General features: G+C 39.9%; 1 protein-coding gene across 6 annotated transcripts in view; it reads left to right on the top strand.

The window, feature by feature from the left end:
• LOC100749877 (basement membrane-specific heparan sulfate proteoglycan core protein) overlaps positions 1 to 11282 on the top strand; it is a 263394-nt gene extending 252112 nt beyond the window's left edge. For all 6 annotated transcript variants that reach the window (XM_033319796.1, XM_012383426.3, XM_033319795.1 and 3 more), the window contains one exon: positions 9929 to 11282. In XM_033319796.1, coding sequence (XP_033175687.1) covers positions 9929 to 10038 — 110 coding nt within the window. In that variant the 3' untranslated portion in view covers positions 10039 to 11282. The remainder of the gene's footprint in view (positions 1 to 9928) is intronic.
• Positions 11283 to 16549: the final 5267 nt, after the last annotated feature.

Below are 16549 nucleotides of genomic sequence, written 5' to 3'. Positions count from 1 at the left end.
GAAGATCCAGTGAAATCATTCAGGCAGAATAATTGGACAGAAAGTGATGAAACAGGGATAGAGAGCGTATTAGATCCTAGAGAAGTAACAGCAGGAATTGAAGGAGGAACGTAATCAAATAGAGACACGGTGTTTTAAACGAGGCGTGGAAACAACGCAAGTGTTCAAGCCGCGGCTGTTGAGAAATTTAATTAAATATTTACTTGGCTGGTCAGATCTCGACGGAACGCTTGCATACTTTATTCACTCTGCAGATTCAATTTCGTCTTTCGCCGGAAAATTAAAAACGAACGCTACGAAACTCTCGACAGTTTTATTTGCGAGAAAGGCTCGAAACGTTATTTGCTTGATGGTACGTGAGATCCGACCGAGTGTCAAGAATGGTTTCCTTCTCTCTCCCTTCCATCTCTCTTCGTTTTTTTTTTCCCCGTTTTTCCTTCGTTCACATTTTCGAATTTCGAACGATACGGTTTACGTTGAAACACGAGGCAAGTCGACGGGCTTTTAAACTTCATCTTAAACTTGTTAATTACCGTGTCCCAGGTATCGATTTTCGCTCGAAATTCGATAGAACCGTACGCTAAGACTTTTTACAACTGCCTCGAGCCACGAAAGAACTCTTTAATTAAAAATACTTTTACCGTCGAACCAGAAACGAAAAGAAAATATTCCAAACTTGTCTTTTTGTTTTCTTTACCTTCTCTCTCGTGATCGTTCCTACGATCGCGTTTGCTGGAAAATTAGCCTCGATCGCGTGAACTCGCAATTTCCTTTCGTTGGAATACTTTCCGTCCACGAAACATGCAATAATCCACAATCGAAGTGTTTAATACGATGTAGCAAGGAACAAGTCTATAAATCACATCGGTAAAATTATAAAATAATTCGACGATACGGTAACTGCGCTTACTATGAAACGCTGCAATATCGCGGCAAGTAACTAACGAAATCAATAATGTAAAATATTAGAAAGCGAAAAATTCAAATAAATTCTTAATAATATTAAGAGCAAAAGACAAGCAAATTGGTATTTGAGGTTTGCTTATTTTTGATCGTTGAAAGGAAATGTACCGTTAAATTTTTTTTTTTTTTTAGTATAATTATTATTTTTTCGATGAAATACGCGTGTATCCGATATGGAACAGGTTGAGTGTACTTAACACGCAACATATCAATGGCGCTGCTACTGACTATAATGATACAGAATTGCATTTATTTTTATATTACAATAGCGAAAACTGGGTCCAATGCGTTCGCTGTTTTCATTGGAATCACAAAGGATAAGCTTTAGGTACGTGATTCACGTATTCATGATACAAGAATATATATAACGTATACATGATACAAGATAAAACAAGATACAACATGATACAAGATAAAAAGAAAGGATGATATTTGTTTGCATGTCCCTTTTATTCAAATATAATTTTTATAATAAAAATACAGTTTTTTGAGGCTCCTTGCAAATTTCCTCGGTGTTCTATACTAGGTACCATTTTTTTAAGTCGCTGCATTTGACCTTTTTTTTACGTCTTTTACTATGATTTTAAGCGTCTTAAACTCTTGCATAATTAACTACTAACGTACGGGTATCTATTAATGTCGTCGTGTTTTACCGCTAATTTCATTGAAGGAAAAGCATGTTTCCTCTTTTGGGGAGCGTTCAAGGTGATTATTCAGATGTTAGATATTAAATGCAGTTACTATACGCATACATGTATAGTGTTTACAGTACATTTACTATAAACGCGATCGTATCTGTGACTAGAAAAATTACTCGAGCGTACAACATTGCATTTGAGAAAGTTATTGGCCCGGAATATTGTCGAAGAATCTGTTCGCAAGAAGTAAAATAATAATTACGTATAATGTATTATGCATACCGTTGCAATTTATAAATCTAAAGCGGAATTAATATTTATGGAATCACGCGAATGATTCCGCGCCGTAATATCATTGATTGCCTTGTTACAAGAATTAAGCGCGTATAAATTAACGTGTTCGTAGTGCATGTGTTCGTTTTACGAACATAGGATTAATCATCCATTGAGGATGACATAAATTATTCAACGGCGTGTATTACTTATATGACAAAATTCGACGCTTCTGAAACTAATTGCAAGTGCGACCTATACGTTAAGTACAATTTTACTGACAATACTTGTCCATATATTGAGTATCACTCGCGGTGACATAAATGCGACCATACTATGAATGATAAACATTAGCATTAATATGCGCAGTAATAATTTCGCCGTAAAGCTAATATTGATTCATACCACGCCGCAACTATTCACTATAAAATGCAACTGTCGGTTAGTTCCAGCAAACTTGACGCAAGTCGGGCCATGATTTATATAAAGTGTAATTCAAATGCTTACACGGCAAAATTCCCTACCTGTAATTATAACGGAACTCGAATAATTAATTCTTGAGACAATAAAAAAAGAAATATGAGAGTTAAATGTACATTTGCTCAAAATTTGATTCGTTTGTTTCGTCGATATGTAGCTTTATATCGAAATTACATAGACCATCTGAATTCATTCTTCGCGTATAATTACAATTCGTGATTCTAATCGGAACAACTTGTTTCGCGGTTGAACGTTAATGTCGCAACTGTGAGGTAGGTATTATAGCATTACAAGTATTTACCAAGCTTCAATTCAAGAAACTTCTTGGTTAAACGGTTTACCTGTAATCCAGCATCTCTTGGCTACAAAATTACATTTTGATTGAAACGCTTTACGCTGAAAAGAAATTTCACCTTCGCCTTTCTTGCTCCCTTGCTCCGTTTCAGCGTATAATTATCTTCGCTTTCAAGCCAACACCAACTTCTTCCATTCGCTAAAATAATTCACGCTTCGCAACCGAACATTATTTTCATTTGTTACGTCGAACAAATATAAATGCCAACGACACGAATGTAGCGTTTGTGAGATTTATAAAGTGGTAAAAGTTAAACGTTGAATCGTTAAATCATAACGCTATACGCACCAATTGTATAATCACAAGTTTTGAACATAATCTACCTAAAATGGAACACCATCGGCCGCGTCGATCATTCTTCTTTATGAAGTTTTTCTGTTTCTAGTTGGAGAAAGTTGTGTGCCCGTTCTCGACAGTTCTGGTTAGATTGCTCTTTCGCTGAAAGTATCCTCGACTCGACTTTCGTGACGATTTTTCCAAGAGTCTCGCTGGCGCCCAAGTTTTTCCGATTTCGAATGTTTTTATCATCTGTAAACTCGGGCCAGTGCAAACGCGGCAAGACTCTCTTTACGTCTCCAGATTTGATTGGATTACTGGAACTCAAACCGGGCTACGTGGTAAAGGCACAGGAAAATTGCACTCTTTGAACTTTTCACGTACGATACGTGTCCAAAAGTCCAACCTTTGCCACCACTGATGTAATTCGATACACCTTCAACCGAAAAGTATTTTTTGGCCAAACTAATTTTATCAGAGTACGTTATTTATGTGCCTCGACTTGAATCCACGAAAAAAATACAATTTTTTACAACATATCCACCGTTTATTTTTCTCGCAAATATCCTTGTGCGTATAAACGTAACGTATAACGCAAGTTTATGCCAATTTCAATCACGCTGAATCGCCAAACCCGTGCGAAACATATTCCACTATTTTCGATAATCGATAATCAATTATTCAATGAAAGGAATATCGTAACGAAAGAATATCGTAAACACGTGTAACATCCGCGTTCATTTTCCATTTGGTACGGACGATTTCAATCTGCACTGGCTATGATGCGCGCAAAATTATGAGAATAGCTGCGTTTGTCCTTAAGTTTGCCAAGTTAAATTAACTCCTTGTAGCCTAATATCGATTGTCGCTGGTTCTAACAGCGAACTGCTGTAGTACGCAACATGGGAGCGAACTCACGTGTGATTTCACTGAAAATTGATGATGCTGTTGAGACTGTGCCACCTGGATGTTAGCATCCATCAAATAAATACTCTTTTCTACGAGAGATCTTTGTCAATCTCTGCTGCGCCATCGACGAACGAAATACGTATCTACTTATCAAAATAAAATATACTTCCAACTGTATGTTACAAATAATTCGTCAAATATCGTCAGACTTATATTCTACGTAAATAGCGAACGTCGCAAGTTGCTAGGTAAAAGTCTCCGTTGTAAATTGGAAAGCGTTTCAGATGTCGCGAGTCTGTCGCAGATCGGCGCCTTTGTTACCAGTATCGCATAATTAATTTCGACCGTGTTCGCGTAGACGCGTGTAATAAGCCAAATCCTCGATGTTAACGACAGTCGTACGTATGGTAAGGATCGTGAGGAGACGGCGTAAATACACTAGAACGAGCATGACACGTAGTATAAGGAAACCGCAACATACGCAGGAATGTGAACTTGGCACCAAAAGGAAACCAAGATTATGCACATCGGTGTAGAAGCATTAAAACGAAGCATAAACCGTGAGCCGACAGTCTGCACACGCCGATACACAGCCAACGTTACGTAAGCTTCGGTTACTTCGCTCAAACCCTCGAAATCCTAAGCACTTTCTCGCGATTTCCAGCCTTGATTAATGCCCGTGGAAGCGCAGTTTGTTCTCTGCCGTTTAGTCCTGCCGCCACCGTGTTTCAACCTTTACTTTACAGAGTTTCGCTTCTCAGCTACGTGCTCTTCTTACGGAGGAACGTTAGCGCTGCCCCATGCTACGCCTCCCTTTTCCAGCAAGGAATTTTCTTCTACGCAATTGGCGCGAGGTGAGCTCGCATTTGTTATTCAACAGCATGCGTGCACAGTGTGCAGTGTACATTCAGGATGTACATTAAGAAGTTTATGCCGAGACTGCTTGGGAATACGCTAGATGGATTACGTAACGTATGCACGTTATTCTAACCAGCACTCCAGCTACTATGTAATACTTCGATTGATCGACCAACTAACGATATCATCGACATAAATTATCGCGTCGTTGCATTTCAATTTATACACTCTATACGCTCTATTATTTCATTTAAATCGATTTTGCATCCATCGAAGTTGCATCCAACTTCTTACTTTACGTGTTTATTATTTACTTAGTTATATCTTAGGTGTACGTACGTATACCGTTGAAAGTGCGCCAAACACTTTATGTATAGTAGGTAATTTAATATTATCCGAGTGTCGCTAGGTAACGTAATAGCCACGTAGATCTCTTTCGTATGGCGGATTACTTTACCTGTTAAAATCTTGAACGAGCTTGCTCAAGAACTTGATATTTTCCAGGATAATAGTCCCGTGAGCCGCGAGGCCGTCATAAATCGCAAACGTTTTCAAGAAACTTTCTCGTAGATTTGACAAAGCATTGAGTAACTTTTCCCCTGCTCTTCCGATTTCTATATATAGTTCTCTATATAATAAAATTCGACGACGTTTCTGATCGGTTTTCGAACGAGAACGTACGTACGTTCTTTAATATTGTTTCTTCGCGCATCCGTGCAAAATGCATACGTTCATTCGATAAGAGAAAGACATTTCGAAAACATGTATCGCAATTGTCAAAATTGTCTCGTAAATTTCCAGAGGAAAGTCGCAGCCTCGACGCGTGTTGAAAATGTCGTGCTCCTTCGTAAAATACTTGGGACGAGTTGGCAGGATGCAGTGTACTTCTCTGAAATTAAAGCGAGACAAGTGTATTTTGCCGAGTTGTTGTGTTCCTGACGGATTCCATAAACTTTTTCATCCTTTTAAAAAGAGACTTCAAGAGACATCCTACCCGAGAATTTCGAAATTTCCGTAGCCTTTCTAATTTAACGAGATCCTTTGTGCCGAACTGGTGCGCGAAAATGCTTAAAGCCTATGATCTTTCAGTAGCCGCAAATGCGAACAATACCTAAAGCGATTTAAATGAAAGAAAAATACGTATCATCGTATAAAAAATACGTACAATTTGTGATTATTCCTTTACAACAAGAAAGAAAATATTCTCAGACACAATATATATCGTGCTTTTTATTCTAAACCAATGATCGTTCATCTGTCACGATAAATCATGAATATTTAGCTGACCTGTTAAATATTTATGTATATTGAATATTTATAGATTATATGAATCAAAATAATCAATAATAATACTTCGAAATCCTTCTTTATTATATGTATTTGCTTTGATCGTTCAAGATTCTTGATATCAATCGTTCGATATCGACGTATTTATTTAAAAGCCGTTCTATTAAATTTTTATCAAGACTTGGCAATTGCTATTCGTCGAGTACCACAGGGTATCGTACGATATGTTTCGTGTACAGTTACGACAAATGTGAGCAGTATACAGATTATTATTGGTGTACTTAATAAGAATAGCGAACAGTTGATAATTTAGGATGATAGTTCGAATCTAATTGCTCTTTGAAAACTTTACAACCGAAGCCTGACTGCGGCAATAACTTTTGCCGAATCGAACTGCGCTGCTCTCTGATTCTGTTTATTCTGTCAGGGCAAGTTGCAGAAACTAACGCGGTGTCCCTAGACGGAATCGTGCAGTCTCTGCTCTGTCCTCTTTCATCCTTCCAATGCGTTTCTCAGAAAAAGAGGGTAAGTGGACTATTCTTGTCCTCGGAGATTGGTACTCGACGGAATTCTGTAAGAGGTTGTTTTGCGACAAGACCCATGGCCCTGGCAAATGTCGATCGACGCTTTGGACAAGCCATAGGAACTCTATCTGCCTTGGTCCGTGTCCCGTTATTCCGACAATGCAACGTCTACAATCAGACGCGCGTCTAAACGTCGCACTCTCGACACTCGACACGAACGTACGACGAATACGGTCTTGTTACGGTTGAAAACTTTTGCGAGTTATTCGTGAGATTTCGCCTATTTACTTAGAATCGAACGAAGAAAACTGTGGGTCGTTCGACGCGGTAATAAATTATTCGACGTTTAACCGTTGTCCCAAAAGTTTTTCTATCTTTTCCGTCCTCCATTGGCTTCGATATTAAATATTAGTAGCGAAGTTACTACCGCGGTGATTCATTAGACGTTCGACTATGTAATCGATATAGAGAAAAATAGAAAAGACAGGATAAGCAACGAAAGACGAGGAATGGTGAACTCTCGAGACAAGCGAGCTTTCGTCAACAAATGAGATTAAATTCGATTCAGTCAACGTCGGGAGTAAAAGCTGACCGTTCTTGTTGCCAATACATTTGCAACGACAGAGACTCGTCGTCGCTCCGCAGCTGTGGCTTGCTACTTTTTTCCGTGGAATGCTGATGGTCGTTTTCACTGAAAAATGAGTGCTTCTTGCAACGCGCGGCCGTTCGTCGAATCGCCCACCGTAAATTAGGCCGAGTCGCCGCGGAACGTTCCGAGAAAAAATATATTCGAGGAAAGGAAAGGCGAAATCGCAGAGGTGTTCGTTGAAGGAATGCCCTCCGGCTCCGGTTACATGCTGCAACGGATATTCGAATTTTCTGCCCGATACTTTGTATAAGCCTTTCCAATTTTCTGATAGTCGCGCCGAAACTTGGTAAATTCGGTATGTGAACTCGATTCTCTTCCGCCATGGATAAATTTCTTTGAAAAGTAGCGTTAAATTCTAGTTCAAATTGATAGAACTTTATAAACATTGACGAACGCGTTCCATCATCAAAGAAAATATAAATGTAAAAATTTATATTGCGATATGTTTCTTTTGTTTGAATTCCCCATATGTTTAATCGTCGATATCGTGTATTCGTATGTTCGCGTATTGACGTTTCGCACGATCGTACATCGAAATTTCATCTATTTACATACTTTTTATAGATGTCGAAATATTTATCAGTAAAAAAATATGCTCGTTGACTAACGATACGTTGACTAACTTCGATGCGCGCGATCATCAGAAGTTTAAATTAAATTGTCCCGTTGATACGTAATAATTAATGTATTATATCGAATACGCCCTTAATAATATGCAATAATGTTAATAACTCGATTAAAATTATTTGTATTCCATGATTTTCCAGGGTATATCGTGATAATTTTCAGTATCGGCAAACCACCTCTAGAGAGAACATAAATTAGCAAATTAAATTAAGGGGGTGTATAATCGTAGCAATTACACGAATAACGTCAGAAATGTTATTAAATCGCTTTGTACGCTAATGACAATTACAATGTTTACATCGTTTGTATATTTTATACGCCATCTGTGAAGTTTCTAAATATCGTATAGTCCAGGCTACCTTCTTCAAGACGATCTTCGAATGCCATTGAGAAATTTGAAACGACCGTGGCGTAAACTTCAGTTCTTTGTTGGTTAGACGACTAACGAATGGATAACCATTGATAGCATATCTTCTTCGTTTATTCAAATTAGTTTATTTATTTACGTTCCAAATACTCGGTAACTTTTAACGATCCAAACTTGATCGGTCAACTATGCAGGTCTAAATTCGCTAGCTTTAAAACAAGTCGGTTCTAAGGATGAAATTAAAACACATCGATCGTCGCTAAAAGCCATTTTATTACCTTAAAAGCAAACATCGTAGAAACGCGAGAAACATGGTTTGAACCCATCGAAGACAAAAACTTACTCGTGGGTAAATAAATTGGTCGGATAATTTTGAAAAATGTGTTTCGGCGTTCTTTGACAGACCGCGAGGTTCGCCTCGCGTAATCCCAACGCGAAGCTGCTACCGTCCAATAACGATACGACTAACCATGCGTTTACGTTGCTGGTGATGGGGGAAATTTCCTCGACAATACGCAGCCACGTAACTTTCAATCGGAACTCGGAAAATTCGATTCGAAGCAACGCACACGTTCCCATATACATTCGGCAGCGTATTCGATTCCCCCTGGTCGGAGCGCACGATAACAACGCGTTCCTCCAACTATTTGGCCAAAAAGTTGGTCGAAGCATCGTAAAGTGGAACGCAGCCGTTCTCAAATTGATAACGTGCACGTGCACGTTGGTACGCGCCTCTACAGTGTACAGTGTACACTGTATACACCAGGCGGTACTCCTACGAGCCTCTATATTTGTCATCCCCGAACAATTCAGTCGGCTTATCCCCTGGTAGCCGATTTTCTCGGCATTCTGCGCCATCCTGCCGCATTTAGCAGGCAAGAATATACGCGTGACAGAAATGCCATGGCGTTGCCCCGGGCCGTTACTCGTTGCAAGTATAAACCCAAAGACACACATAAATGCGAGGAACAGGAGACGGTAGGAGAGAGCCAGACCCGATGAACAGCCAACGGAGTAGATCGAAAACAGAGTCGAGCGGCTGTTTAATGAAACTCTTATATAAACTATCGTACGGGTAGAATGCCACGTTGTACCGCGCGCGCGAGCTTTTCTTCCAGTTATTTATTAGTATTTCTCTTTGTCGTTTAATGCAGCGTCGTCGACGACGCGGTGTACTCGCGCGCGTGTTGAAGAATGAAAATGTGGGAAAAAATGTGTACAGCATCCTTTGTACTCTACCGATTCGTAGCCATTGTTGGAAATTTCGTAGGAAATCGATAACGATATTTGTTTCGATAAACGCGCGCAATTTCATTAAACAACGTTGTACGAAAGCCAACTCGTTACGCTCGAACTAGTTGCTAGTAAAACTAGTAAAATTCCTAGATCGAATCGACAATTTTCATTTCGTTCTTTGTAAACACTTTCGACGCGAGTAACGATTGATAGATAGTGGTATATCTTGCTTCTATATTTGATCTCTTTGTTGTCGATGCTTCCAATTTTCTGATTGAACGTCGACCTCGGGAACAACGTGATTTCACAGTCTCGTTGCAATCGATTATTCGTAAATTCGGGCAACGTCACCGGCAGACCTTGCAGAAGTAGCTGATAAGCGAAAGAAATAATCAGTGAACACGCGTAGCTTCCCCATAGGTTAATCAAAATGTGTCGTGACTGATTTAGTTCGCAAGGTAATTCCGGGCTTTTTGCTTGTTACAGGAGAACATCCAGCGGCCATGCAACACGGCAACTCGAGCAACAGCGGCGCGGCAACGAGGACACTCGCGTTGCTCCTGTTGCTTCTGCACGCCGGTTCGTTCGCGAGGTGACTGGTCGATCACGAAGCCTTCCTCCAATAAGGACACGAGCAAACATCGCTTTTCCTTTACGTAATCGAACAGAGGCAAAAGACGAAGAAGAGAAAAAGGGAAGCGAGCGAGACCGAGGAAAGAAGCGTCGTCTTTACCAGCAGCAACCACCTTCAACCCTTTATATATCACCCTCGATCTTGCTTTTAACCGAACAGCGACGAGAAAGCAGCCAGGCCAGCGACCATCAAAGAGACTCCTAACGAACGAAAGCTCCAGTGTATCGGGCATCTAGTGACCCAGTGGAACTGACTCCTCGCTGCTTCTGCTCTCCGTGGATGTATCGATCATTTTAGCTGGTGCAAATCGTTTCCATCTGGGGAATAGTAAATCTACGGTGTCTCCGAGACCGATCGCTCGGAAGTGGCCACTTTCCGTTTCTCTTTTGATATCCGTAGATGTTTCGAGTCGATCACGACGACGCGACGCGAGTGAAACAGTTTTTCAGTGGTGGTACTTTGTCCGAGAAGACGTTGAGTCAGTTCGCTTGTAACGCGGCGCGTACAAACTCGCGGACGTGATTCTCCTTTCATTTCGTGCAGCAGGAAGAGGGGAAACGAGTCGAGCGAAATCTCGAGAAGAGCAGGACTCGACACATGTAAATGGCTATTTAGTATGATGCAGTTGGACTCGGTGCGATCCAAGGAACTCTTAGCGTCAGCGATAATCAAGGATCTGCACGGCTCGTTCTCGTAATTAACGAGTACAACGAGTAACTGCCAAGTTGGATCACTGCCACGTTCTTTCGGTAACGTTCCTTGCTATTGCCGTGTTGCGAAACGAAACGAAACGGAACAAAACGAAATGAAACGCGCACGCCCTTTAAATCGTTCCGCATTAGCGAACGATGGCGAAGTTGTGCTTTAAAGAGTGCGACGAACAGCGTCGAGTTTGTCATTAGAACAAACGCAGAGAGCTCTGTACTCGAACGATACCCAGAGGAGACGAACTTTTGTTCCAGAACATCTTCGCGTACCGATCGATCCCAGTCTCGTTAGATTCGTAATACAAAAGACCTTGTCCGATGGAGAATATTCCCGACTTGTGGAACTTGGATTATTAAACCTTCGGAACGCACATAGAGATCTTGCTTTGTATTTTTCTTCGAGACGCGTTGTTACTGTTACGCGATAGGGTTCTTTCACTCAAACGCCTTATCTTTGGTCGGAACCATTCAGAAAAATGAATCACGGAACACTGTGTTTTTCTATTCGTAACAGGTTTAAAGTTTACGACTAAATATATTTTAATTAAACCACACGTTTCATTTCATGGCGAGGGCGAAATGAAATTAGGGGGTGAACGCTCTAACTGTCTCCCTCTCTCTCTCTTTCTCTCTCTCTCTCTCACACACACACATACACACACACACATGATTAATTGCAACTGGCAATATTTCTCGATGGAACGTTTTTTGCAAGAAACACGGTCAAATTCACGATACTCGAATTTTTCTATCGATAAATTTCAATCGAACGTTACTTGCTCGTGAACGACGTAGCGTTAATTTACATATATAAATCCTAAGAGGAAATTTCCGAGTAGAAGCTAATAAAATCGTGCATCTAGGCGTCGGAGTTAACAAAATGATCGTTTCCACGAACGCTTGTAACCCAATATCCTCGATTGCCTCTTTATTGCTGGTAATGCCGCATGATTGCCGGCCTACCTCGTCAAAAATGACTTATTTTTGATCGAGAACGTACACGTACACGGGCATCTAGAATTCGCGAGTACACGTTAGTGTTGTCACGACAAAAGACGGTTCCTCATGAGCGCTACTTGTACCGTGACAATTCCACATGCAGCCGCAATAATTTTCGCGATCAAACGGCACGTAGCAGCACCTGGTTTAATAGTATCGCCTGACAGTGACAAACGACCAACCTGCGAAAGGAACAGAGAAATTAATAGGTGTTGGTGTATCGGTGTGCCCTGCGTCGCCACGCGTCCCTTCGTTTCGGCTATCCTTGTGCCACGAACCGGCAACTTTTTCGAACAATCGATTCGAGGTATAAGAAAATTTGCAACGCTGCATAAAAGTTGCTCGATTTTTGCTCGTCCGTCGGGCAAAAATGGAACGGATCGCAGTTACAGTCTCGTTTGAAACGTGTCGGAGGAAGAAAGGAAATTCTTCGGATTCGTGTCAGTTGACAAATTGCTGGATTATAGCGGTTCGTGCTATCTAATGTGCGTGGGATAAGAATATATCTTCTTTTTATTAACCCAGAGGTTTTACGGATTCCCACGATTTTCTGTTTGTTCCTATCGGTGATGGAGGATCGGATGAACTGGTGCGACGGGAATATTTATGATACTTACTTTTGGGGGAAAGCTTGTTAAGTGCATTAGACTGCAAATATTTGTCGATAGTAACTTGATTAGCCAGCGCTCGGTAGAAGAGCTGCTACGTTTAGATTTATGAGCTAGATATGATTAAAACAGATAAAAAGAAACCTGTATTTGACAAACATTTCGTCGTTAACTATAAATTGTCCAAAATTCAATTTTAGTAAGAGGATCAGCAAGAAGCAGTTAAACAGGATTTTTTGTTTTTTCCAGATTGATAAACGCCGCACGGTAATTTTTATGTTTCGCGAGCGTATAATAAGAGCAGAAAGTAATTTTTTTTAATTCGATGAAACAGTGTTTGAATTACGAACGTATAAATAGGATAATCTATGTATGTAACTAAAATAACAGATACTTCAAGTGTTTTTTATATTTCTCAACACAAAAGGTTTACAAATTTAAAAAAAAATGCCCAAAATTATATTATGGAATTAAAGTAAATTAAATTACACATTCGTAGAACCCTTCGGATTTTCTACATCGCGTTCCTAAAATTGTTTATTTTCGATTAAAACGCTTTGTTTGTAGCTAAAAAAATGTCGAATAACGTTATTCGAACCGTGTTTCGCTTCCAATTATTCTTTTCGGTTTTCTCATTTGTAATTGTTCATTTCTGGAAGATTTTTCATAACAAAGTGAATTTAATCGAAAATTGTTCTACGACTCGCGAAATTTTTGCTTACGAACATTTTACATAAAATTTCATAGAAATGCGGTGGTCGTTTTGCGGGGCGAACATTTTCGTAGCCGCTTTTGTCCCGTTTACGATATACTGGCATGAATTTCTGCATTTTTCGCGTAATTTTCGTTTCGCGTAATCTTTCATTTATATTTTCTACATGGAAATATTTGGTTTCGTTGTTTCCAAAACGATCTAATGATCTTTTCTATGTCGTTTGAATTACAACGATACAATAAGTTTGCATGCTGCCACCGATAATAAATTATTTGCAGTTAATATTCGCAAACAAACAAAATAACTTTGTCTTTCTCGTTGTGCGACGTATATTTAATTGCGAAAAGGTTTATTACAACGTTGATGAACTTTTTAATCACTTGCGCGTTATTTGTACATAGTGCAAGACAACTGCCGTATTCAAAGTGCGCTTTGTAACTTTATTTCGAAGTTAATTACGCGCTTTTCTTTGTGAAATAAGTCTGTTGCGTTGATGTTAATTAAAATTGTGTTTTATTAAAGAGACTCTTTCGGTAAATTTCTGTCGTAAATAAGCTTGAAATTCATAACGAAATCCTGAAAGAAAGATATTCCTGTCTATGTTATCATGTGAACGTTTGAAGAATGATTAAAATTATAGATCAAAACCTTATTCCACTTACATTACGTGACAAGATAAACGTCGAATACGACAATGATGACAAGAAAAAGCAGGAGTCTATCTAATGAGACAAGCAAAATAACAATGTGGATATGGAAACAAATGAGAGGGGAGACTATCGTGCGAGTAAAGGAGATAGTATAAAAGGCAGCCTGTTATAACAAGTAGAATAGGAAACTATCTGACGGACAAGTAGAACGCGAGTACGCTCGAGGTTAAAGTTAAAATGAAATATTTCCTTATTATCTCTAAATTGTAAATAAAATTTATTATATTATACATATATCAATCGTATGGCGTATTAATTTTGTATATATCATATAATTTATTATTTGTATACATATGTCGATAAATTTGTTACATGTACATAACTCTTTTTCTTATTTTGAATCGTCGAACGTTCTGACGAAGATCGTGCAAACATTTATTTCATATGCGATACGCGTGTGCACGGAAACTTTTACATTCGTTGATTGACATTACATATCGTGGTGAAACGTAAATGACGTTCGATCGACAAATTCATGAAACCGATCCGAAAAGAAGCACGAGTTCCCTAGCATCGAGAATAACGTTGTCAGAACATCAGTTTAGTGTCCATCGCGCTTGCAACGATATGCCAGTATCGTTGATAGGAAAGTCGAGAAATTCGAAAGTACAGCAGCTCGAGCAAAATTTTACACGGTAATACGCGCGTATACCAGTGGTACGAGAGTATGGGAACGCGTTATTTCGCTTATCCTCAACATGCATTTTATCAAGCGTAAACACGAGTCGCGAATAATTGGAAACGCTTATGCTGCTGGAAGTTGTGAACAACGCAACGTGGTCTTCGCGGATTCTTGGATAAGAAGCAACATATTTCCCATGCTCCGGGATCCACCGTGACCCGAATATTACGACAAAACCTCACGGCACGGTATTCCCTTCGAATACCGGAAGCTAGAGTTGCTGCTTTTCTTTTGGCTTGCGTTCGCTTGAATTTCCAGCAGACAAATATTTAGAACTCCATCGAAGCGATGGTTCCCTCAAAGTCCGCCGATCGACTAGTAGCAAAATTGACGAAACGCAACGCGCACGATCAGTTCGTGAGTAGTTTTTCCTAATTTTACGAAATCCTCGAGCTTGCACGCGGCTAACGATACGCACGTCGAGACGATCGGTCGAAATACGTCGATATTTTTACAAATTTTACAAATTTTATCAATATTCTATCTGCTTTCGTCGTTCGATTGCCCGAAACCGTTTCTATATATACGTTCTCTTCAATAAAAATATTTCCAGCGTCCATTGCAAGCAATAATTTGCATTTTCGAGTAATTATAATTTTGTAACGTAAACCATCGGTCGTCTTCCAGATATCTCCACCGATTATTCAAAGGTTTCTCGTAATTCGTCCACTTTCGTAATTCCTTGTCGGTAACTAAAAACCTTACGTATGTATTTGGAATCGTAAAACCTGTACACTTCCACACGCGGTATGTTAAAGTAGCGAAACAAAAATTCCAATTTTTTTGCAAAATCTCCGGGCCGAAAAAACATTTTTCAAATCACAATATATCAGGATAGAGACACAAGAGAGAGAGAGGAGTTTTGGAGGGTGGGGGCGAGTGTTCCTCCGATAAATATTTACTGAGCTGTAAAATCGCAGTGAAAAGATAGAAAACAGTTCGAACGTGGACGTCGTGCATCGTTCGAACAATCAGAGCTCTGTTACGTTCCGCTTCACCGACGTAAAATTTATCCACAGATCCCTGAAAAAGTATCCGCGCGAGAAAGAAACGAATTCCATTTGTCTGGCACTCGTTCATTCCAATATTCCACAGTTCGAATCGAGTCGACCGGTTCTCCATCGAATCCGAGCCGAATTCGAGAGATATACGAGAGACCAGAGTTACCCAACACACAGTTTACCGTGGCAGACCGTTGATCTCGGATCGACACACGAGACCATCACATATCCGTGTACGTATAATAGACTAGATAAGTTCTAGTGCTAGGCACACTGCCGCTCGCCTGCAACGAGTGATTCGCGCGAGTTTTCGAATCGTCGCGTTTCCCGACTTCAAGTTTCCCGACGGACCGACTAGTTGGACTGAAACGAAGTCGTATTTTACGGGGGGGAGGGGAAGACATCGAAAACGATAACGACCGCTCGCTACGCCGCGCCACCATGTCCGCTATTAATTTTACAATGTTCTTGATGTTACACTCAATGCGATTTCGCCAGCGCTAACGCAGCGGACACGAGCAACGGCGGACTTGAAACGCTTTGAATTGATCGAATTGGAAGCAGAGTGCGCTTTGAAATATTGCTCGGAATTAAGAAGACTAGAAATATCGAAAGATTTTCGATACATCGTTTATACAAATAAGCGTTGGATCGTACGCCATTTATTTTAGACAGTTTGCTTTTTACTTAACTCATCGAGGAAAAGTAAAATCACAAGATGGATAGCGGAGTACGTTCTTGTATATAGTCTACCCTCGCTGCGAAAATTCGTGTAAACTTTTCAAGTAAAGAGACGCTTTTTCGTCCAGACGAATTTTAAAGAAAATCTTGCGAGTATTTCAACTTGCATAAATCTGTACTTGGAAATATCGAACAATTCCAAGTAGATATCGATTAAAATTTCTAATTTCGAGCAAGATTCGAAGCTTTTCGATGTTTTGTAGCACCGCACCGGTTGAAATTTATTTCACGAGCAGACCTGAATCCGATGCCCATCGCTAAAGCCGACCGCACAGTAAACTGGTTCATTGTGTTCATCTGAGGTCGGGGA

This window comes from Bombus impatiens, unplaced genomic scaffold (assembly GCF_000188095.3).
Source record: "Bombus impatiens unplaced genomic scaffold, BIMP_2.2 scf_0217, whole genome shotgun sequence".
NCBI lineage: Eukaryota > Metazoa > Arthropoda > Insecta > Hymenoptera > Apidae > Bombus > Bombus impatiens.
Note: the sequence above shows the minus strand (reverse complement) of the source record. Positions and strands in the feature narration are given on the sequence as shown.